Below are 19,270 nucleotides of genomic sequence, written 5' to 3' on the forward strand. Positions count from 1 at the left end.
ATATACAAACAACGTTACATCATCTTATTTCATAGTTGCAAGTTCTAAAACATAACATTCAAGATCATGATACATTTGGAATCAGGATCAGCTGTAATGTTTCTAAATGCTATACAAGCAAACCATGAATAAGAGATTTTCATTTGTATTGCATGCTGTTGTTATGCACATGTTGAGATGTTTCATGGAAAATTACCAGTTTGACAGTACGGCATATATCAAGTGTCCACTTTCCTTGACAGTCAGACAAATGCAAAATATTCTTAAACAAAAGGAAGCAGCAAACAGTTTAAGCCTCACCGTGTTCAACGGTTTTTGTGCAGTAAACTTTATTGAACCAGTTTCAATGGAAGCATTATTACTTATAAATGTGCTTATATTTCCCTTAAACATAAAAAAAGCTACATATAGCTTCTTAGCTTATTTTAACATTCGTTTAAAAAATAAATAAAAACAAGGGCAATATAAACTTACTTGGTCACTATCCACCTGTATTTTTGCAGCGTATGAAAAACTATGAAAGGTTACTAGTTATGTTTTAGAGCATACTTAGTTTTAGTTACTGTCATCAAACAAATCTGTTCCTTGATTGAAGCTAATTCTTATTTTTGTCTATTTCTTGATTTTGGGGGCGATTGCCTTGCAACATGCCAGACAATCAACATTAATACAATACAAAATATTGGATTCAGTGCTCAGAACAGGATGTATCAAAAATTTAAAACACATCAAAAATAGTTTAAAATGATCTTAACACAATTTAATGAACCACCCCAAATTCTGCACCCAACATTACACCGCATTCCATTTTCAACATAAGAGGGAGAAGTCCAACTTAAGGCACGAGAACTGCTGTCAGTGGAAGAGCATTTTAGTTAGATAAAAACGCCTCTCTATACTCTCTTTTTAGGCAAATAAAATGGGCTACAGTTTTTCCAGTCATTCTTTACACATGTGTTGAAATATCTATTAGTTCACAAATGTCTTTCCAATATTTTTACACTGCAAGTGTAATACATTTGACGGAAAGCATTTCCCTTTTGGGCCCAACATAATTATTATATTTGCAGAATTATGAAAGCAAATATTCCGAACATGTTGACTTCAATATCACTTTCTACCCTTTGTCCCCATAACTAATCCCAACAATGTCGTTGTGGGGAAAACCAAACATTAGAGAAGCAGCTACTGACATACAAAATGAGGTGATTGATAAATGTGACATCTGCGTACTATTGCATATCTGATCATGAGATCCTGTGAAATAATTACTAAACTAAATAACAAACTCTTAATAAAACTTGTATTTAAAACAAATGTAAAGGCAAAGCTCTCTACTGTCTTAAAACAAAACAACAATCAACAAGGCATCACAATTTTCACCAAAGTGTATTTGTGGAATAGCCAACGTCATAACAATTAAAAATCACAATGGAAGTTATTCTCCCTAATTAGGGTGGAAGTACCAAAAAAAATCAGAATTAACACTGACCTAAATAATTGTACATCAATGAGAGCTTTTTTTTTTCTTTTTTTAATTCAGGGCTTTCTCCCTTCTATTGGTACAGCGTGCAAAATGGCTGCCATTTGTAGGTGTCAAATAGAAAAATAATCCTGCGGAAAATGAGCATCTTTCAACAAATGTAAACAAAGTCACTGCTTGCATAAATAATGGAAAAAAATAAATAATGGAGAAAAAGCAAAATGCCACACATAAAAAGAGCAAAACAGTCAAAGTCCCCCTACAATCAGCACACCTTTTTGTGTGTGCTACTAACGGGTGTTGTTTCTGTGTGAATTTTCAATGAAGTCAATATTTTCTCTATCATAATTCACATAATTTCTGGTATAAAGTATATGTTTGGTCTCTCACAGAGTTCTTAAGTACACTTGGATACATAGGGTGCTTCTCAAATGTAATCGACCACCACCCGATAATTTTTTCTCATTGTTCAAAATTGTAAAATATGGCAAGGAGACAGAAATCTTTTCACAACAGGTAGTCTAATGAATGCATGAAGCAGCACTGTGCGTATATCCAGTATATACGTATCAGTCTTTCTCTTTACTCTAAAGCTGTTGGATAGGCAACTCACTCTGAGGAAGAATGTCAAATGTATTTTTTTTTTTCCATTTTGTTCTATTACCTCACATTAGAAGCGCAGAGAAATATGAAAACAAAGGCGTGCCATGCCCAATAAGGCCAACATACATTGTCTTCCATGCCCTTGGTCCATATGTTGTGCGCATTAGCGTTGTGTAAAGTGTTACAAAGAAAGGTGATACTCCTTACTCATAACCAAGCGTTTAGATTCTGGCTTGAAGTCGAAAAGATGAAACAAAGAGGGTTGCTTTGGGTGCAAAGAGCCCTGGGGTGAATGGATAAATGGAAGTTGAATATAACGTGATTGAGTGTTCTGTAGATTGTGCGACAACATGGAAAGTGCCGTCGTAAAAACAGAAATGCTCAAAAGGAAGAAAACTTCTTGTCGGAGTTGCAGGGGCGGGTGGGTCGGGCGAGATTATGAACGCTGGCCCACGACGTGTCCCCGATTTCGGTTGCGGGACATGAAGAGGAGGACTTTGCGGATGCCGCTCAAGCGGTCTTTCAGGGATGTGATGGCGAGGAAAGGCAGCTGTGCTCGGCCCTCTAATGGAAGTACAGCAAGTAACCACCAACACCATGAAGGACCATTTGGATTAGCCTAAAGGCGGGGAGAAAGACGAGTTGGATTAGGGTTGCAAAAGAATGCCATCACAGCACCTTCGTTTTCGTCCCACTTTACTTAAGCGGCTGCATATTGATACATTTATTCAAAACGTCAACTTGCTGTAGGATACGTCATCACAGCTCAAAAGTAAAAGTCAATTCCAAAGTCTTTCGATCTGCAATATGTGGTGAGAATCTTACACACCTGAAGTTCAGAGTCTTTCTTGGGTATGGGTCCAAAGTGGCCTTCAATGCGTTCCTTCTGCTCTGTTTTCAGGGAGTCGACCCAGACGAGAGCTTGGTCATACACCGTGTCATGTAAAGACTGCAGCTCCCCCACTGCCAAGCCCTCCACCTACAAAGGATTCATCAATTCATTCTCCAGCCCTTCAAAACTTTCAATTTATGCGCTTTGGTTGCCCTCCGGCTGACCTTGACATCTTCCAGGTACTCAATGTCAGCTGTGTTGTATCCATCCCTCTCACGATGCTGGATGACTTTAAACCTCCGCCTGCCGATGGTGTCGACGACGGAGCGCCCGTCGGAAAAGAACGTCACGTCACGAATCTCCAGCAGGCATCCGTAGTCTGCAAACCTAGAAAGCGGGCAGAAGGTAGAGGAAGTGGGTTTAATATTACATTCTCCGGGTGCGTACACGGAAAGCCTGACGGGACACCCACCCTTTGAGGTCATCGGCCAGACACATGCCAAAGCAGTTGGTTCCCGTTTCCATGCATCGGCGAATCATCAGTCGGTAGCAGGGCTCAAATATATGCAGAGGACACGGCACGGTGGGGAAGGCCATGGTGCACACGAAAATAGGCACGTTCTTGTTGAGGCTGGAGAGAGAGAGCGAGGCAAAGAGGCACAGGTGTTGAGCGCCTAGTTGACATTTTTTTCAATTTCAAGGTTTGGCTTAAAAATCGATTTTCTTGGATCCGGCCGCTGGCTGGTGATACTTGACACTCGTCAGGCGTGACGCGTATCTAAGAGGTCAGTGTGTCATCTCGACAGAGGGACAGTAGGTCAAACCGCAGCTCAGGTTATATCGGTCCAAGAGCAAGGGTGGTTAAGACAAAGGCAAGTAGTCATAAATATCCGTCTGTCCTTAAAGAGGAAAGGTTACCTAGATCCAGACCTTGAGGATCTTATGAACAAATCTTGAGCGTTATAAAGACATGAAAGGGGGAAGCTGCGGGAGTATAACAAATTGTATGTCAACGGAGAGGAAGTTGTAAAAACGTACTTGGAAAGCTCAGCCATCTCCTCGATGTGAATTTTCTGTCTCTCCATGAGCTCATTCGGAAGATACCTCGCTATGAGGCTTTCCATCAACGTGGTCTTGCAGTATCGTCTTTGGACGAGGTACTGTGGAGCGATGGAGATCGATAGTAAGACGCAAGGGCGGACAGCGAGAGAGAAGAGTTTGAAAGGACATGAGGCTCGCATACTTCCGACAGCTCTTCTTTGCAAAGTGGACACTTTGGGTTGTGGTCCAGACATCTCTTGAGACACTGGAGACAGAAGGTGTGACCGCAAGGTGTCGTCACCGGCTCGTAGAGTAATCTGGGCACAAAACTGTCCTTTAGCGTGTTTTGGACGGATCCAAATGCAAGTGAGTTTGGGTGTAAAGAGCACCTCACCTCATGCACAGAGAACATTCCAGATCGGTTGGGTCCAAAAGGTCCCCAACTGCAGGACTTAACAGATGGTTCGCCTCTGCTGACTCTAAAAGAAAAGACACAAGTTCAGCAATTGATTTATTAGTAAAGCGAGTTTATTAGCGAGTGTGCTCACCAGACTTCAATCTTTTTTTAGCATCACTCTTCCCCTCTGCTCCATGCTCGTCCTCGCATTCCTCCTTTGTGATTCTTCTCTTCCGCTTGTTTAGAACATAGTGGTCCATCTTCCCGTCCTCCTGAACTGTGACCTCACTGCCATCCAATCTGCCGGCCGCAGGAGTACCGGGAGCCACTCTCGACTCCGACGACAGCGGGGCCGGGCCGAGGAGCTGAGAAGGTGAAGGAATCGTTACGCAATGGGTTCTATTTGAATTGACGGGGAAGTAAGGAGTGTCTCCTTGAAGTTTTTGGGCGCGTCTCCAATTGGGCACTTCATGGCACACTTACTAGTTTGCCACGTCAACACTCTAGTAAGCAACTAGTGTGGTGCATTTTAAAGGCGTGCTGCTTTGATTGGCTAGAACTGAAGTCAGCTGTGACCACTCCCACAGCAGTGCAACCCTCCCTCTTGCGGATGCTTGAGCCTACGCTCATCTGTGAGATTACCAAGATGGAATCTAACCAGCCTCCACCCAAACACTGCACCAGATTCATGCCAGTCAATAAACAGCAGCTCTCAAACAACACTTGCAAATCGTTCTCTTACCCGAGAGGCTCCACTGATGCTATTCTTCACGCGCCCTCGAGAGGATAGCATCTTGGGGAAGTCTGAGATGTGTTCAGGCGCCTGATCCGTCACCGGAGCCAAGAGGTCACTAAGAAGCTGAGGGAGCAATGATCACAAAATAAGACTTAAGTATTCAGTTGTGGAGTGCTGAATAATTAGCGTGTCGGATTAGTTGTGGTCAGGTGGTGACTTCCCGCAAAAAAAGAATTGCGACAAAATGTCTATTTTTTTGAGATTGTAGTCTGCAAATGTGCTGTTTCAAAGGACTGAAAGCAACCCCATTAAAAGGAACACCTTTCATCTGACGGTGGTCATAAAATAAATGAAATGAACGACTAACTCTTGTCCAAAACAAAGTGCGAATACCTTGTTAGCTTCGACTACCTTGTTAGCTTCATTCCTGGCCAGTCGACAGTCGGGCTCTATAGAAAGACACAGCAGGTACTCTCTCAGCGCTTCCTCAGTCCTTCCAAGTGACATCAGAGCCTGTGCCTTACGAACATGTCCCTTGAAGTATAAAGAACTCATGTAAGGATTTCATCAGGAATTAATTCATAAAAAAAAAAAAGATAAAAGCTATTTGGTAGTATACCTTTGACCACAAAGGCATGAGTCTGCAAGCCATCTCAGCATCACTCAGAGCCTTTTCGTAGTGTTTAAGACTGGAGTGGATCTGGGAGCGGTTACTGAACAGTATGTGGTCCGTGGGAGCTGAGGAGGACAATAAACAAAAAAAAGTTTTAGTATTCAATAAAAATAAATAAAGTCATATGTTTTAATGGCTTGTCCTGCCTTGCCAAATGTGTGAAAATACAAATGAATACAAAAATAATCAGTTTTCTTAGGTTCAGAACTAAATTCCAATCATTATCAACTGGACTATTAATTATTGATAAAGTATTCAGATTAGAAATCTGTGATAAAAGTCTACCATCTTATAGCATCTTTCGTCTACCGACGTTAAAACAAAAGCAAACAATTTTGAAATCCAACTGCCGAATGTTTAAACTGGAGCTTAAATATGTAATATCAAATTGCATCTCCAAAAAGGCTGCTTTGGGGTTATTAGGTTGTGTGAAAGAATGACTATTTCAAATGGATTATGTTGCCACGTTACAAAACGCCTGCCTCACAAAATCATGCAGAACTTCAAGGTCACCCACATTCTAGGTTTCGTAACTACTAAAACTTATGCAAATGTCACATTTTGCCTAAAGATGTGCACAGCCATGGGATACACGTAGCTGAAAGAAAAAAGAAAGAGCAAAAAACAGCCTTTGTGCTAAAATGAAACCAATTGGATATGTGAATACACAAGAAGCACACACTAAGCAGCATTTCACACACACATTTCCCAAACAAATGCACTGATTCTTTTCGCAAGACATCGAAGTGACTTGCCCCAGGGCTTGCCCTGACTTCACACACAACTGTTAAATGCTTCAGCACAAAATGGATTCCATGTGACCTTAATCTAGATCAAAAACACCTTCCATGCTCTGTGATTATAATGTAACGTTAAGGAGTGTTGGGGCTATTCAAAGTGAGATTTCTGTGAAATGTACTTTGATATCTGTCATTGTCGTACATGTAGGACAGATTAAAGTCCAAAGTTATTCGAAGTCGAGACGAGCATAATCATCGATTAGCCTGATAATTGACTTGTGAAGGATGAAATATAGAAAGATGAAATATAGAAAGTGGTCTGTCTTTTTGATTGTAAAGAGGATCACCTCATTTCTAACATTGAACTATCATATGTGTTGTCCTTTGAGAGACATTTGCCCCTTGAACAGTATTTGTTAATTTTTTTACTGAAAAGAGTAGTCGGGAGGAATTCCATACAAATAACTGAGCCTGTAGACAACACAGTCAACATGAGCGCAACAGAAAATGATCCCATCTCATTTATTTGGTCTGAAAATGATCTATTTAGCACCCAAAAATATATCTTTGTTCAACTATTTATTAGGGATGTTCAAAACCACTTTTTTCAGATTCATATCAGTCTGCGTACTTGAGTACTTCCCAAATACCCCGCTACCAAGTATCGATACCAGTTTTGATACACAAGATCTCAACACAATGATAGATAATTTTGGACAAAGATCTTTCTGATGCACATGATGATCTAACAATGTGCCAGTGTAGCATCAACTACTGGCAAGAAATACTTACAGATAGTTTTGTTTTAACTGTCGTGGCTGTTTTTTTGGCAATCCTCACGAGTACAGCTGATATTTAGTATCCGTACTCACCCATCCCTATTATTCATGCCAGCGACATAGAGTGACAGGAAAAACAAGTCAATAATATTGCATTTGATGGTCCATAATCATCATTTTTGCAACGTTTTTCTTAGGTATAAACAACGACAGATGCCGTTCCTCAAAGCCAGGCTAATGTCTTTACATTAATCTTGTGGTTGTATCAGTCAGTCTGGATGCCCGTTTTAGAAACTAATTTGGCCTACTGAGCATTCCTAGCGACGGCCTGCAATAATACCCTTGACCTACATTTGTGTCATTCTCCCATTACACAACGATTGAGCCCAGTGGGCGGTGACGCGCTTACGCAATGTTTGGCCCACTGGCCTAGCCAACCGTAAGCTTGTTATCCAACACGTGGAGAAATGGTCGTGTCTCGTCAACACGCGCGCACGCAAAATGGAGTGGGTTTTTTTTTTCTTTAGTGCATTTCTTTGCAATCTGTAAGTATGATACCAGTCTGCAAGAAGTACATGTTTCATGTATTTATTTATCCCGTGTCTCGATTGCTTAAGAAGTGAAGTCCACACATTGTTTCATGAAACAGGAAAAGTCGAAGGGATAAAGTTACCTAATTTTTTGCACTGTTATTCTAATCTGACTATGATTTACTAAGTAATGTTTATGAAGCACTGGATGGATGGATGGTAGAATTTGAAGTCACAGTGAATATTTTACAGATGGCAAATGACTGTTTAGTTAGTGAGCACGAATTAAAGAAGAAAAAGAAACAGGATGTATAACAAATCTAGGGCTGCAACCAAGGATTACTCTAATTGTTGAGTATTTTGGCAATGAATCGTCAAATGAAGAACAAACATTTCTAAGTTTAAAAAAGCCTTTCTTTAAAAAAAGAAAAACGACCCTATTTCGAAGTGACAGTGCAGAAAATGGCCAAACAAATTGATTAAGATTCAGTTACTGGTTTTGTAACACGTAATAATGTTGATCATTGTTTGTGAACCCCGCCTACATGAGGATGAGCGTTTTCCGAAAATAATGGATGAATTTGATCATCAATTTGTTCCCGATCCATTGATTAACCCATGAATAAATCCGACATTGCTTATTATGCTGTGTTGCTTGTGTTTGTTCAAAAAGAAATGAGAAGTGGACCTTGAAAAAAACGATCGCACATGAAATCACAATCGCGATTTGTCAATCATTTGTGGAAACGGCTCAGCCCCGGTGCGCATAAGTTGGTCAAACCCCCTCAAGACTTACATATCGTGATAGCTTGGTTGTATTTCTCCAGAGCCGCTTCCACCTTCTTTCCCGAGTAGAGGCCGTTGCCTTCTCTCCTCAGCCGACCAGCACGGTACACCCTCGGGAACCATTTAGCCAGCAGGTTGCTGAGGACCACGTTGACCCTGTAGCTATGCACTGCAACTCGGGAGCTCAGCTTGCATTCCTTACAGACCACCTCCTTCTCGTTCTTGTCTCCCTTCTCCAGACACTTTTTGCAAAAGCAGTGTCCGCACGCCAAAGTGACGGGCTCAAACAGCGAGCTCAGACATATCCGGCACGAGATGTCTTCGCAACCTGTGGCTCCAGCCTCCGCGTCCTCTCCCCGGTCACCCTCTCTGTCCAGCCTAGTGATGGAGGTCAGATAGTCGACAAGGTTGCCCAGGTGCGCGGGTCTCAGTTTGTCCATCTCCGCGGCTTGCCGGTAAGCCACGACAGCCTCGGTGAATTTCCCCCCGAAAGCGAGCGCGTCGGCCCGCCTCACGGTCAGATCCTGTCGGCTCTCTCCGTCCCTCAGAGCCGCAAGCTGGCACTCGTAAATATCCGCGGCCAGATCGAAGTTTTTCGCCCGGAAAGCTTCCGCGGCTAGCTGCAGCATGCTTTCGCTCTCTGTCCCCATGGCGACCAGCTTGTTGGAGGAGCTCATGTGCGTGGAGCATCCCCGCTCACTTAACGTGTGAATGTTCACGAACAAGCAGCGATGAGTGACTCCACGCACCATGCGTCTCATTCAACTGAGCAACAGAGGGAGGGGCACTTACGTAAAACTTGTGTCACGTGATAGTAGTCAGACGCTCTCATTGGGCGAGCACAGGTGAAAAAAATGGTTACAAAACAATTGGCCATGTAACACTTTGGTAACGGGGAGTGACTGTGTGATGCAGCAGCCGCTCTGACCTGCATTCTACACTCACTAGACGCATCGGGTCAAACATATAACAAGGTCCTCCAACAGCCCAAATGCATTTACATGTCTAATATATAGAGTTATCTCTTTGCGTCACAAGCCTCGTGATATTTGACCCCAAAACAAAACAGTACTGGGACGACATTAGTCCAAAACGTAGCTCATTTCAATTGAGGTCAGTTGGAAGTTCATTTACTCAGTGAACCCATGAACTCAAGTTATTCTTATCAAGTTATTCATAGCTGGAGCATCAGGTTTTCAAGTAAACATTTAGCTGTTTTAAGTGGATTAAAAGAAACAAACCAAGCCAACAAATCTTCATTAGATGGAAATTAAATCAAGTGTTCATGTTAGGTTTTTTCAACCATCCATTCTTGAGTATAGTGCTCGTACGTTTGTTTAGTCTTGAAGTGGCTGTTAAAATATCTCATTTATAGAGCAAATCCTTCAGAAAATCAGAAAATGTGCTACAGCAGAGAGTAGGGCTTGCTTATTTTTTTTATAATTGATTAATCTGTCACTTAATAGATGAATCCGATTATTATTATTAATAATAATAATATTCAACTCCTAGATCCAAAACTGGACATTCTACAAATTGAAAAAGCTCAAATGTTTTGCTTTGCTTCAACACATTCATTTGAATCCACAGCGTGGACTAAACGACAATGGCTTATCTGTGTCAGGAATGTTCCAATAACCTTGATTTATGAGTTCAGTTTGTTCCATGACCCAACTCAGTTGATATCATCTAACCCAGTGCTTCTCGATTATTTTCTGTTGTGTGCCTTCCAGCAAGACGAAAATATTTAAAGTCCTCCCGACTCTCAGTGACCATAAATAGTATCATTTGTCTATGAAGTTGTAATAAGTACACCTCTGCATATCCTAATGAACATGTTCCCTGGAGTCACGCGCGCCCCTCTTGGCATTGCACCACACCTCCCCACCATTTGAAAAGCACTACCAAACATGTATCATTTTGAAATGTAGAGATCTTTGCATTTACTGTACATGAGCAAAAAACTATGACTTAGCATTTTGTCATTCCATGGACGGCGGATGTTTTTGGTAAGAAAGTCAGGTATAGTAGTCACTAACATGAACTTTAGTCAGTCATTACGCAAGTAGTACTTGCATAACAACAACGAAAACATAAATAGGTCTAAAATATTGTTTGTGCAATGTGTTCGACATCATTTGACCGATAGTCATAACTATTTACAATGAAGACATTTTGTAATGCTATTTAATGTCACCTTAAAAGACTGCAACAAGATTGCAGTGAAGGGATTTTCATCGAAATGCTTACGAATGCTACCATCTTATCAGCATCACCTCGTGCCAGCTGGCATTTCCCCAACAAAGTTGTTTGGTCATCTGGAAGCTGTGCGTGATTATGCGTTACATTGATCGGCGCCTCTGTCCATCGTAACGGCGTGCACAATATAGGTCGGCTGGTCTAGCCTGTGAACTCAATCCCTTCCATAGACATTCAGGCAGACATAGACATGCAGCAGACAGAGTTAGACATGAGTACTTCTACAAATGAGGACACAAATGACTCAACTTATTCAAGAACATAGAGGCCGATGCTGAGGGGAACTTTTGATATTTTCAGCATTGTGCACCTAATCAGTCCAGTGGTACAAAACATGCTTTTCATTGAGAATTTATTTTAGTGTAGAAATGAAGGATAACATGAGACAAACATTTAAATTGTAGCCCTCGACAGAGGTCTTCCACAATAACATTATTTCACAATGAATGTGTTAAGTTGATTGACTGCAAATCATTAATAAAATGAATGATTTTGTTGTCATTCATCTTTTTTGATAAAATTGTTCTATGAATAAAAGATGGTTTAATGGTTAGAAATTTGTGTTAACATTTGGCATACAAAGTAGTTGTTTTGAGTCATGATGAAGCAAAATCAGAAAGTCATGCTCCTGTTCATACTTTGACTCGAGTTTTTATTTCGGCTTTGGTTATGCAGACTGGGTCATAGGACACCGGTGTGCACCACCATCATCAATGTAAAGGTTGCATTTTTTCTTTCTCTCCAAAATTGCAAAGGTAAAGACCAAGTGAAAAATAAAAAAAGGATCATCTTTTCTCATCACTATGTTGTCATCGATTGCTGAACGTTTATCAGTCCTGAATCCTGAGGATGCTCCTCTTTTCCAGATCATTCATTTCTTTGAGGATCAGAGCCACATTGTAGCGCAGCTCCTGGAATTTAGCTGGTGGCACCTGCACGGGAAAACAATAACATGTCACGTGAGAAGTCACTTCCTGCTGCTGTTCTGTAATCTGGTTGAATAACACTTGCACAGCGGCAGCTGCATCCCTCTGGCCTCTTACTCAATTCATTCATCAGCCACCAACCATCGTTGGAGTCCGGCGCCCCCTATTGGCCAAAGTATTTTCCTCACTAACAGAATGAATGAATTGAAATTGACGATTTGTCTCTCTAAAGCACACAAAGAAATGCCTAATACATTGTTTACTACAAAACACCTTTACATTACATTACACTGCTAATGCCCAAATTCCAGCTCAAATGAACACTAATCGTACCTCGAATTGGTGAAAACTTCCATCCGACAGTTTTAGGTGCATCAGGACAGACGGCTGCAGTGCTCTGGCCAACGAGCTGTGTGCACATAGGTGTCAAATGTACTCACCAAGACCCAGAGCGGAAAAAAAAAATGTATGCATTTTTGTTAGCTTGTAGTTTACCTTGTAGAAATGGCAACATCTACTCTCCATTTAAATTCTTCTATTGTAGGCAGATGGGGATCCCTCTGAGAAGTGGCTGCTTCGAGAGCTGTGCGGCTGCAGTTGATCAGGTGCGTGGTACCATAAAAAAGATCATGTTTGATTTATTAAAAATAACACTAACATGTCTGCTGTAAATCGAGGCTTAGGTTATCACAGAGTTTTCTAATTTGAGAACGACCCACCACGACAGAAAACTGGAGGGGCCCCCCTTAGAGCCCAGACCACAAGGTTACGCATAATCTGTGGACAGAGGCACAATCAGGTCTAGGCATACCTCCCCGCCTTGTGTGGTGTCTTTCAAGGGTCTGCCCTTGGCCTAATTCTATTCATTTTGTACATGCTCCCTGTGAGTCATGTCATCAGCCAGCAAAGTAGGCTGATGACACAATGTTTTACAAAGAACCAAAATCTCTCAGCACTCGCGCCAACCCCAGCAACATCACTAATGTATTTTGTTATTATTATTATTGGCAGGTGACAGGCACTACAATATCATATAGGAGAGGCACCAAAAGACTGGATTGTCAATACACACCGATTTCCGAAGACCACGCTGCAGAAATCTGTGATGAAGTCTTCTGATATCCTGGTGTCAAGAAAAAAAAATCCATGAAAGCAGAATCAACGCATCAACATGAGGTTATCAAGTAGTGATACTTGCCTCAGTTCTCGAAGATCTTCTTTAAAGGCCTGCAAAGGAACACAAGCATTTTAAGACAATTGCTTTAATTGTGCAATTCACCAATTTGATGCACAATACTGCCGACCTCAAATCATCAATTAAAAGAGTAACGTACGTAAACAATATTACAGTAACACTATTCATAGATCACGCTAGTAACATACGACATTGTTGTGGATCTGTTAAAGGTTTTGAAGGTCAACGATTTATTTCAAGTGATAAGCTTACCTCCTGTTTAAGTAACGACTGCGGTATGCGAATCGCCTCCGATAACAATCTGTACATTCCAGCTACAATGTGACTGAGCTTATCCTGTGGAAAAGCACTGTTCTCGGCTATTGACTTCATCGTGTCTCTGCAGTCTTTTCCCTCCAAGGCATTCACCACAGCTGAAAATACAGAATGCACGATTAAAACACATAATTTTATTGCATACCGAATAGAGATGTTAGCAAATTGGTAATACACTTCCAACAATCGAATTACTACTAACCAGCACATACCCTTCAGTAATTTTCCAAACATCTCTTGCTCCACATCCTTTAGGTTTTTTGACATGGACTCGATTTCAGGTGGTATTCGGCCACCCAGAAAGCTGGTGTCCTTTACTTGCGTCAACGACATTCCTGAATATTCTTTAAACTGTTATAGAAGTCAAGACAGTCATGTTTTGTTTTAGAGTTGGCGACAACTTCCGGTTCGCGTCACGTGATTTGGTTCTCGCCGTAGTAAATCCCGCGATGATTTCATTCTCGCGTGGACGACGGGATTCGTTGGTGGCGAGGATTTGCAAATGGAGGTCGCGCAAAGAGCTTAGATCTTGAACAACAAAAGGTTGGTTCTTTTTCTCTCATCATTTACGCACATCGATGTATGTTGTAGGAATGTTTCTAAGGATGCTTAATTTAGTAGAACCACTTTAGTGTCTTTTGAATCTTTTTGTCAACGCCCCGTTGGCACTTAGCAATGTAATAAAAGCAAGCTAACCGTCATGGCTATCACTGCCTTACAACATTACGTTATGAGTTACTAATAAAAACAATAACTTGCCGATAATTATACTATCGAAAATATTTTGTCGTTCTATTACATTCCCTGCATTGCAGCAGTTTTGCCCTGTGTTTTAATGGACGATAAAATGATGACGTCAAAACAACAAGTAATACATTTAAATTGTAAGAGCGCTCCTATAAAATGTTTAAAGCTACTTAAGGTAGGGCAATTAATAGAAGAAAATGTTTATTTTTACCGTATTCTGTGATTTGGCCGAATGGGCCATTATGGTGTAGTTTTTCACGTGGTTGTATTGTCAATATTGTCTCAGGTACATTTACACTTAACTACACTCATTTATGCTTCATGCAACTCCTACTCTTATTTTCTCAGGTACATTTACACCATGTCAGATTCTCTGTATGAGAAGTTTCTGGCCCCAGAGGAGTATGAGAAGTTTCTGGCCCCAGAAGATCCTTTCCCCCTCCTCTCCCAAAGAGCCAACCTCAGCGATGTGGGGACCCTGGATGTGAGTGATTTCAGCTGTCAGCTTTCATCCTGTCACAGGACAGACCCACTACGCCGCTTCCACGGCAACAGGCGAGTGCAATATTCTCAAGGAAACTTTGTGGAAATGGTTTGCCCCCGAAGGAAGTCATTTTAACATTGAACAAGACACAGTTTAATTCCTCTGTCTGCATGAATCAGTATGGCCCCTCGACTCCTCTCCCAACAAAGACACCTGCGCAAATCTTTTTAAACTGTATTTATTGGTTATCAAAATTGTCATGTTCTTTGTCAAATGTAGAGTGTAGAAAAATGTCAAATTTAGACTCGATTCAGTTTGTTTTTGTCGTTTAAGAATGCCTTTGTTGTCACTGTAACAAGTACTGTATTGAGCAAGTGTGCATACAGCAGACAGTAAGCATAGCGCAAAGTACAGGACGCTACGCAGAAAGGGGGAGCGATTTCAGGATCCTAACAGCCTAACAGCATTGTGATTAAATTACAATTTATATAAATGGACGACCCTCTGTATTCCCATTCGCAGCCTTATAAATGTGCATCTACATTTTGTTTGTAGTGTACTTTCTTTTGCCACTCCAGTTCCGAATACTTGACACCTGAATTGATGCCTGGACTTACCGCTCTCCAGGTGGAATCTCACTTCCTGCGGCACAAGCGTGGCCAGCTCGGAGTGCAGCGAGGAGCTCTTCTCATCGGTGTCCGTCGGCGACCAGGACGACTGCTACTCCCTGTTAGACGACCAAGAGCTGGCGTCCCTGGATCTATTTCCCGAGGGCAGTGTTTGCAGTGACGTCTCTTCCTCCATCAGCACCTATTGGGACTGGTCTGATAGCGAGTTTGACTGGCAGGTGGGTTTTGTGTTACAAATGTTTTTCCAATCCTTTTTCACTAAAGGTTTTTCTTCACCCCCGAAACAAACATTGGTACCGATTTAGATTATAAAGACCAATCCACTCAACATGGAAAGTTATTACCACCATCTGCAGTGCCCTTTTAATTTATTCATTCATTCATTGTTTCTCCTAAGAGGAAGTACTTACATTCTTGACCCGTCCTCCAGCTGCCGGGGAGTGACATCACTAGCAACAGCGATGTCTTGTCCGACATCATCCCGAGTATTCCCAATTCTCCTTGCTTGGTTCCCAAGAGGAAGTCGAAGCCCCACCCGCACCGGAACCTGGATGAGCTGCCATGGAGCGCCATGACCAATGATGAACAAGTAATGCCAATGAAAGCTGGCAGATAAATGAACAAATTGGGGCGACTGCAAGCGGCACGCTGACACCCACTTTGTCTTTCAGGTGGAATACATCGAGTACCTGAGTCGTAAGGTCAGCACAGAGATGGGCCTGCGAGAGCAACTGGACATCATCAAGATCATCGACCCCTGTGCTCAAATCTCCCCCACGGACAGCGAGTTCATCATCGAGCTCAACTGTCTGACTGATGAGAAACTCAAGCAGGTGAGCCATCTCCATTAAAAAAAGAAAAAAGATCTCTACATTGCTACATTTAGGGCGTAGAGAATGAACGAACGATTCTGAGGTGTATGCGTGCGCCGTCCCCAGGTACGTAACTACATCAGAGAGCATGGCCCAAGGCAGAGGACCAGCAGCACCAGGGAGAGTTGGAAGAGGAGCAGCCACAGCAGCGCCAGCGCAGGTGGCGTCAGCGGCGCCAGCAGCAGTAATGCCAGCATGGTCAGCTCGACCAGCTCTTCCACCAATTCCACCGCCTCCAACTCTGTCGCAGGTACCGAAGCCATTGGGTCACGACTCCTGCAGTTTGTCTCGTGTTTCAGCTTGACTTCTTAAAACCACTTAAATTTTTCAAAAAAAGAAACACTGTGCTTTGCATGGGAAGTGGAACACACACACACACAACAAAAAACAATTGAGAGGCCAAGGTTCACAATTGGACAATCTCTGTCATGTCCTTCAGGGGGGACCGCTTCAGCATGCAGCGGAAGCAGCGCCACTAACATAAGCCGAGCCCACAGCGACGGCAATCTTTCTAGCGCCGCAGAACGGATCAGAGACTCTAAAGTAAGACTGCTTTTTCTTTTAATATCCCTGGCCCCTGATGTGTTTTGCGTAGTGTCTCAAGTAACCTCCCCGCCTCTCGTTAGAAACGTTCGAAGCAACGCAAGCTCCAGCAGAAGGCCCTGCGCAAGCGTCAGCTAAAGGAGCAGCGTCAGGCCCGCAAGGAGCGCCTGAGCGGTCTGTTCCTCAACGAGGAGGTGCTGTCACTGCGGGTGACCGAGGAGGACAACCACGGTGATGACCTGGACATACTCATGTGACACCAGTGAAGGAATCAGTGCTGCCTCTAATGCCCGCTCTTGCCACCGCATGCTTAGTTCAGGCACCACCGTTTGATTTGCAGTTGCGGAGAGCTTCTAGTAGCTAACGTGATCACTTTGACACTTAGGCTTTGACTACTCCTTACTAAAGCCCCCACCAAACATTTTGGATATTGGGCTTACCACAGATTTATCAGGGTGATACTAAAACCTTCACTTAAGAATTCTAAGCAAAATTCACAGCAGGTGTTTGATCCACGTAGTGACTGATAAATTTTGTTGTTCAGACCCATGCTCCAGTACACCAAATTCTGCAGTGAGGATGTTCCGTACTACCAACTACGCCAACTACTGTCAAGCAGGACTTATTTGGTGTAATATATATTGGTTTGCCTTAAGTATTGGTAGCTAATATTGGTAGCTTCCACAAGGACTACCTACTTCCAAAATGAGGCCTGCTTTTGGTAATCCACCTTTCCCTACGAAAAAGTACAGTTGGACATTAAGAGATGCTCAAATAAAACTCTCTGGTGAATATTATCGTTATTTTAGGTTCATTCTGAAGTTTCACCCCAACAGCTCAACATTACTACATTGTTGTGAGTAATGTACCATATATTTAATATTGACTACTGTGGTAGTCTTAAAGCTTGGACATTATAGAAGCAAAATCTAGCTGCGCTAAACTATCTTGCTGCTAACTAGGACTTCAGGCAGAAGAACTGAAGGTGAACTGCGCTGTCCTTCTCACTTGCGGTTCCATTACGCTGTCGAGGCTTTAGAGGGAGCACTGAAACACACTGCATGTTAAAGCCGGCACCTCCTCAATATGAGTCAGTAAACTTCAGCTTTGTTCCTTTTCCAACCCAGCCGTTAACCAAATGTACGTGTGCTGTATATAACTGCATAGCTTAGCGCCAGCGGTAAAGGTTTAATGAAATGTTTCCCACCTTTATTTGTATGTATTTCTGCCATTATCGAAATGTATCAATATTTTAATAACATCTAAACTCCTTTTGTGTTTGTTTGGTTGGTTTCATCCTGTTTTTCCCCTGATAGCACTCAGAATGTAATTCAGCCATGCACAGATGAATGAAAGACTTGACAGTCCAGCTGGAAATCTTACGGCAGGTCGTGGTTATGTACTGTACAGTGCCGCCATGGTTTCTGAATTTTAACATCAAACTAATAACACCTTTGAATGATGTTTGATGGCATTTTAAGTGACAGCCGGTTTGTGCTCTCCATCTTTACTGTGATGCGTTGAACCACTCGAAACACAGCCTTGAAATTTGGTCATGTACTCTAGCTGTGCCGCTCATTTCTCCTGTATTGTTTTTTTAATTGCAGCAATTCTTTTCAAAGCAGTTCTATGTATTCTGATGTGTTAAGTAGTCAAATTCTATTTTGGGAAAAAAAAAAGATAATTTTGAAAAATAAAAAGTAACAGTGCAATCAAATGAAATTCTGTAAATAATGTTTGCTGATTATAACATTAAAATGATTGAAAACGAAAAAGTCTGCATTTGTTTTAGCGAACTATTTATTTGCTCACGTGACACAATGAGAATGAATGTCCAGCAGTTTGCTTGGCCAGGGGTTAGGTGACTGATTCACAATTTGGTTTTGTCTGATATCAGAGATTAAATAAAGAAAACCAACTGGCTGATTGATTTGTTTTAATTGAGAGGAAAAAAAAACAGCAAAAGCATTTCACTAGCTGACCAGGAGATGGCGACAGCGTGGCATCTGAAGACCATGGATTGTTTGTTCTGCTATAGCCTAGGTGACTGATTCACAATTTGGTTTTGTCTGATATCAGATATTAAATAAAGAAAGCCAACTGGCTGATTGATTTGTTTTAATTGAGAGGGAAAAAAAACAGCAAAAGCATTTCACTAGCTGACCAGGAGATGGCGACAGCGTGGCATCTGAAGACCATGGATTGTTTGTTCTGCTATAGCCTAGGTGACTGATTCACAATTTGGTTTTGTCTGATAATAGATATTAAATAAAGAAAACCAACTGGCTAATTGATTTGTTTTAATTGAGAGAAAAAAAAACATCAGCAAAAGCATTTCACTAACTGACCAGGAGATGGCGACAGCGCGGCATCTGAAGACCATGGATCGTTCTGCTATGCCGGTTTGAAAAAAAAAAAAAAAACGTGATTAGCTAGGGGTCAAAGGTCAAAGTTTACGGTTCAAAGTTCACCCAGGGGTCAAAGGTCGGTTCAAAGTTCACGGGGTCATGTGCACATTTTCGATTTTTAACTAGAGTTGAAAGTTCAGGGTTCAAAGGTCACCCAGGGGTCACCACGGGGTCACCACGGGGTCACCGCGGGGTCACCGCTGGTTCAAAGTTCAGGGTTCACTTTTTTTTTTTTTTTTTAGGTTAACCTTTATTTAACCCAGTGCTTCTCAATTATTTTCTGTTACGCCCC

General features: G+C 42.0%; 3 protein-coding genes across 4 annotated transcripts; 1 reads left to right on the top strand and 2 right to left on the bottom strand.

The window, feature by feature from the left end:
• Positions 1-288: 288 nt before the first annotated feature.
• On the bottom strand, positions 289-9,374 carry LOC133157032 (LON peptidase N-terminal domain and RING finger protein 3-like). 2 transcript variants are annotated; one of them, XM_061283254.1, is made up of 12 exons: positions 8,611-9,374; positions 5,712-5,830; positions 5,504-5,626; positions 5,099-5,215; positions 4,508-4,721; positions 4,354-4,438; positions 4,162-4,276; positions 3,957-4,078; positions 3,391-3,549; positions 3,143-3,305; positions 2,916-3,065; positions 289-2,705 (listed from the first exon to the last, which is right to left on the bottom strand). In XM_061283254.1, the coding sequence occupies exons 1-12, from the start codon at positions 9,359-9,361 to the stop codon at positions 2,523-2,525; spliced, it is 2,301 nt and encodes a 766-aa protein (XP_061139238.1). In that variant the 5' UTR covers positions 9,362-9,374; the 3' UTR covers positions 289-2,522. The 2 variants fall into 2 exon arrangements, with proteins under 2 accessions (XP_061139238.1, XP_061139236.1); XM_061283252.1 differs by having other exon boundaries at positions 5,486-5,626.
• Positions 9,375-11,194: 1,820 nt separating this feature from the next.
• commd5 (COMM domain containing 5) lies at positions 11,195-13,722 on the bottom strand. Its single transcript, XM_061283337.1, has 7 exons — positions 13,508-13,722; positions 13,233-13,393; positions 12,984-13,012; positions 12,858-12,908; positions 12,281-12,376; positions 12,119-12,194; positions 11,195-11,791 (listed from the first exon to the last, which is right to left on the bottom strand). The coding sequence occupies exons 1-7, from the start codon at positions 13,626-13,628 to the stop codon at positions 11,690-11,692; spliced, it is 636 nt and encodes a 211-aa protein (XP_061139321.1). The 5' UTR covers positions 13,629-13,722; the 3' UTR covers positions 11,195-11,689.
• Positions 13,716-18,345, top strand: fam199x (family with sequence similarity 199, X-linked). The gene is made up of 8 exons (XM_061283301.1): positions 13,716-13,838; positions 14,391-14,597; positions 15,154-15,373; positions 15,586-15,744; positions 15,827-15,988; positions 16,094-16,277; positions 16,467-16,570; positions 16,654-18,345. Exons 2-8 carry the CDS (start codon positions 14,404-14,406, stop codon positions 16,825-16,827), a joined length of 1,197 nt encoding a protein of 398 aa, XP_061139285.1. The 5' UTR covers positions 13,716-13,838; positions 14,391-14,403; the 3' UTR covers positions 16,828-18,345.
• The last annotated feature ends 925 nt before the right edge of the window (positions 18,346-19,270 follow it).

This window comes from Syngnathus typhle, linkage group LG1, assembly GCF_033458585.1.
Source record: "Syngnathus typhle isolate RoL2023-S1 ecotype Sweden linkage group LG1, RoL_Styp_1.0, whole genome shotgun sequence".
Taxonomy (NCBI): domain Eukaryota; kingdom Metazoa; phylum Chordata; class Actinopteri; order Syngnathiformes; family Syngnathidae; genus Syngnathus; species Syngnathus typhle.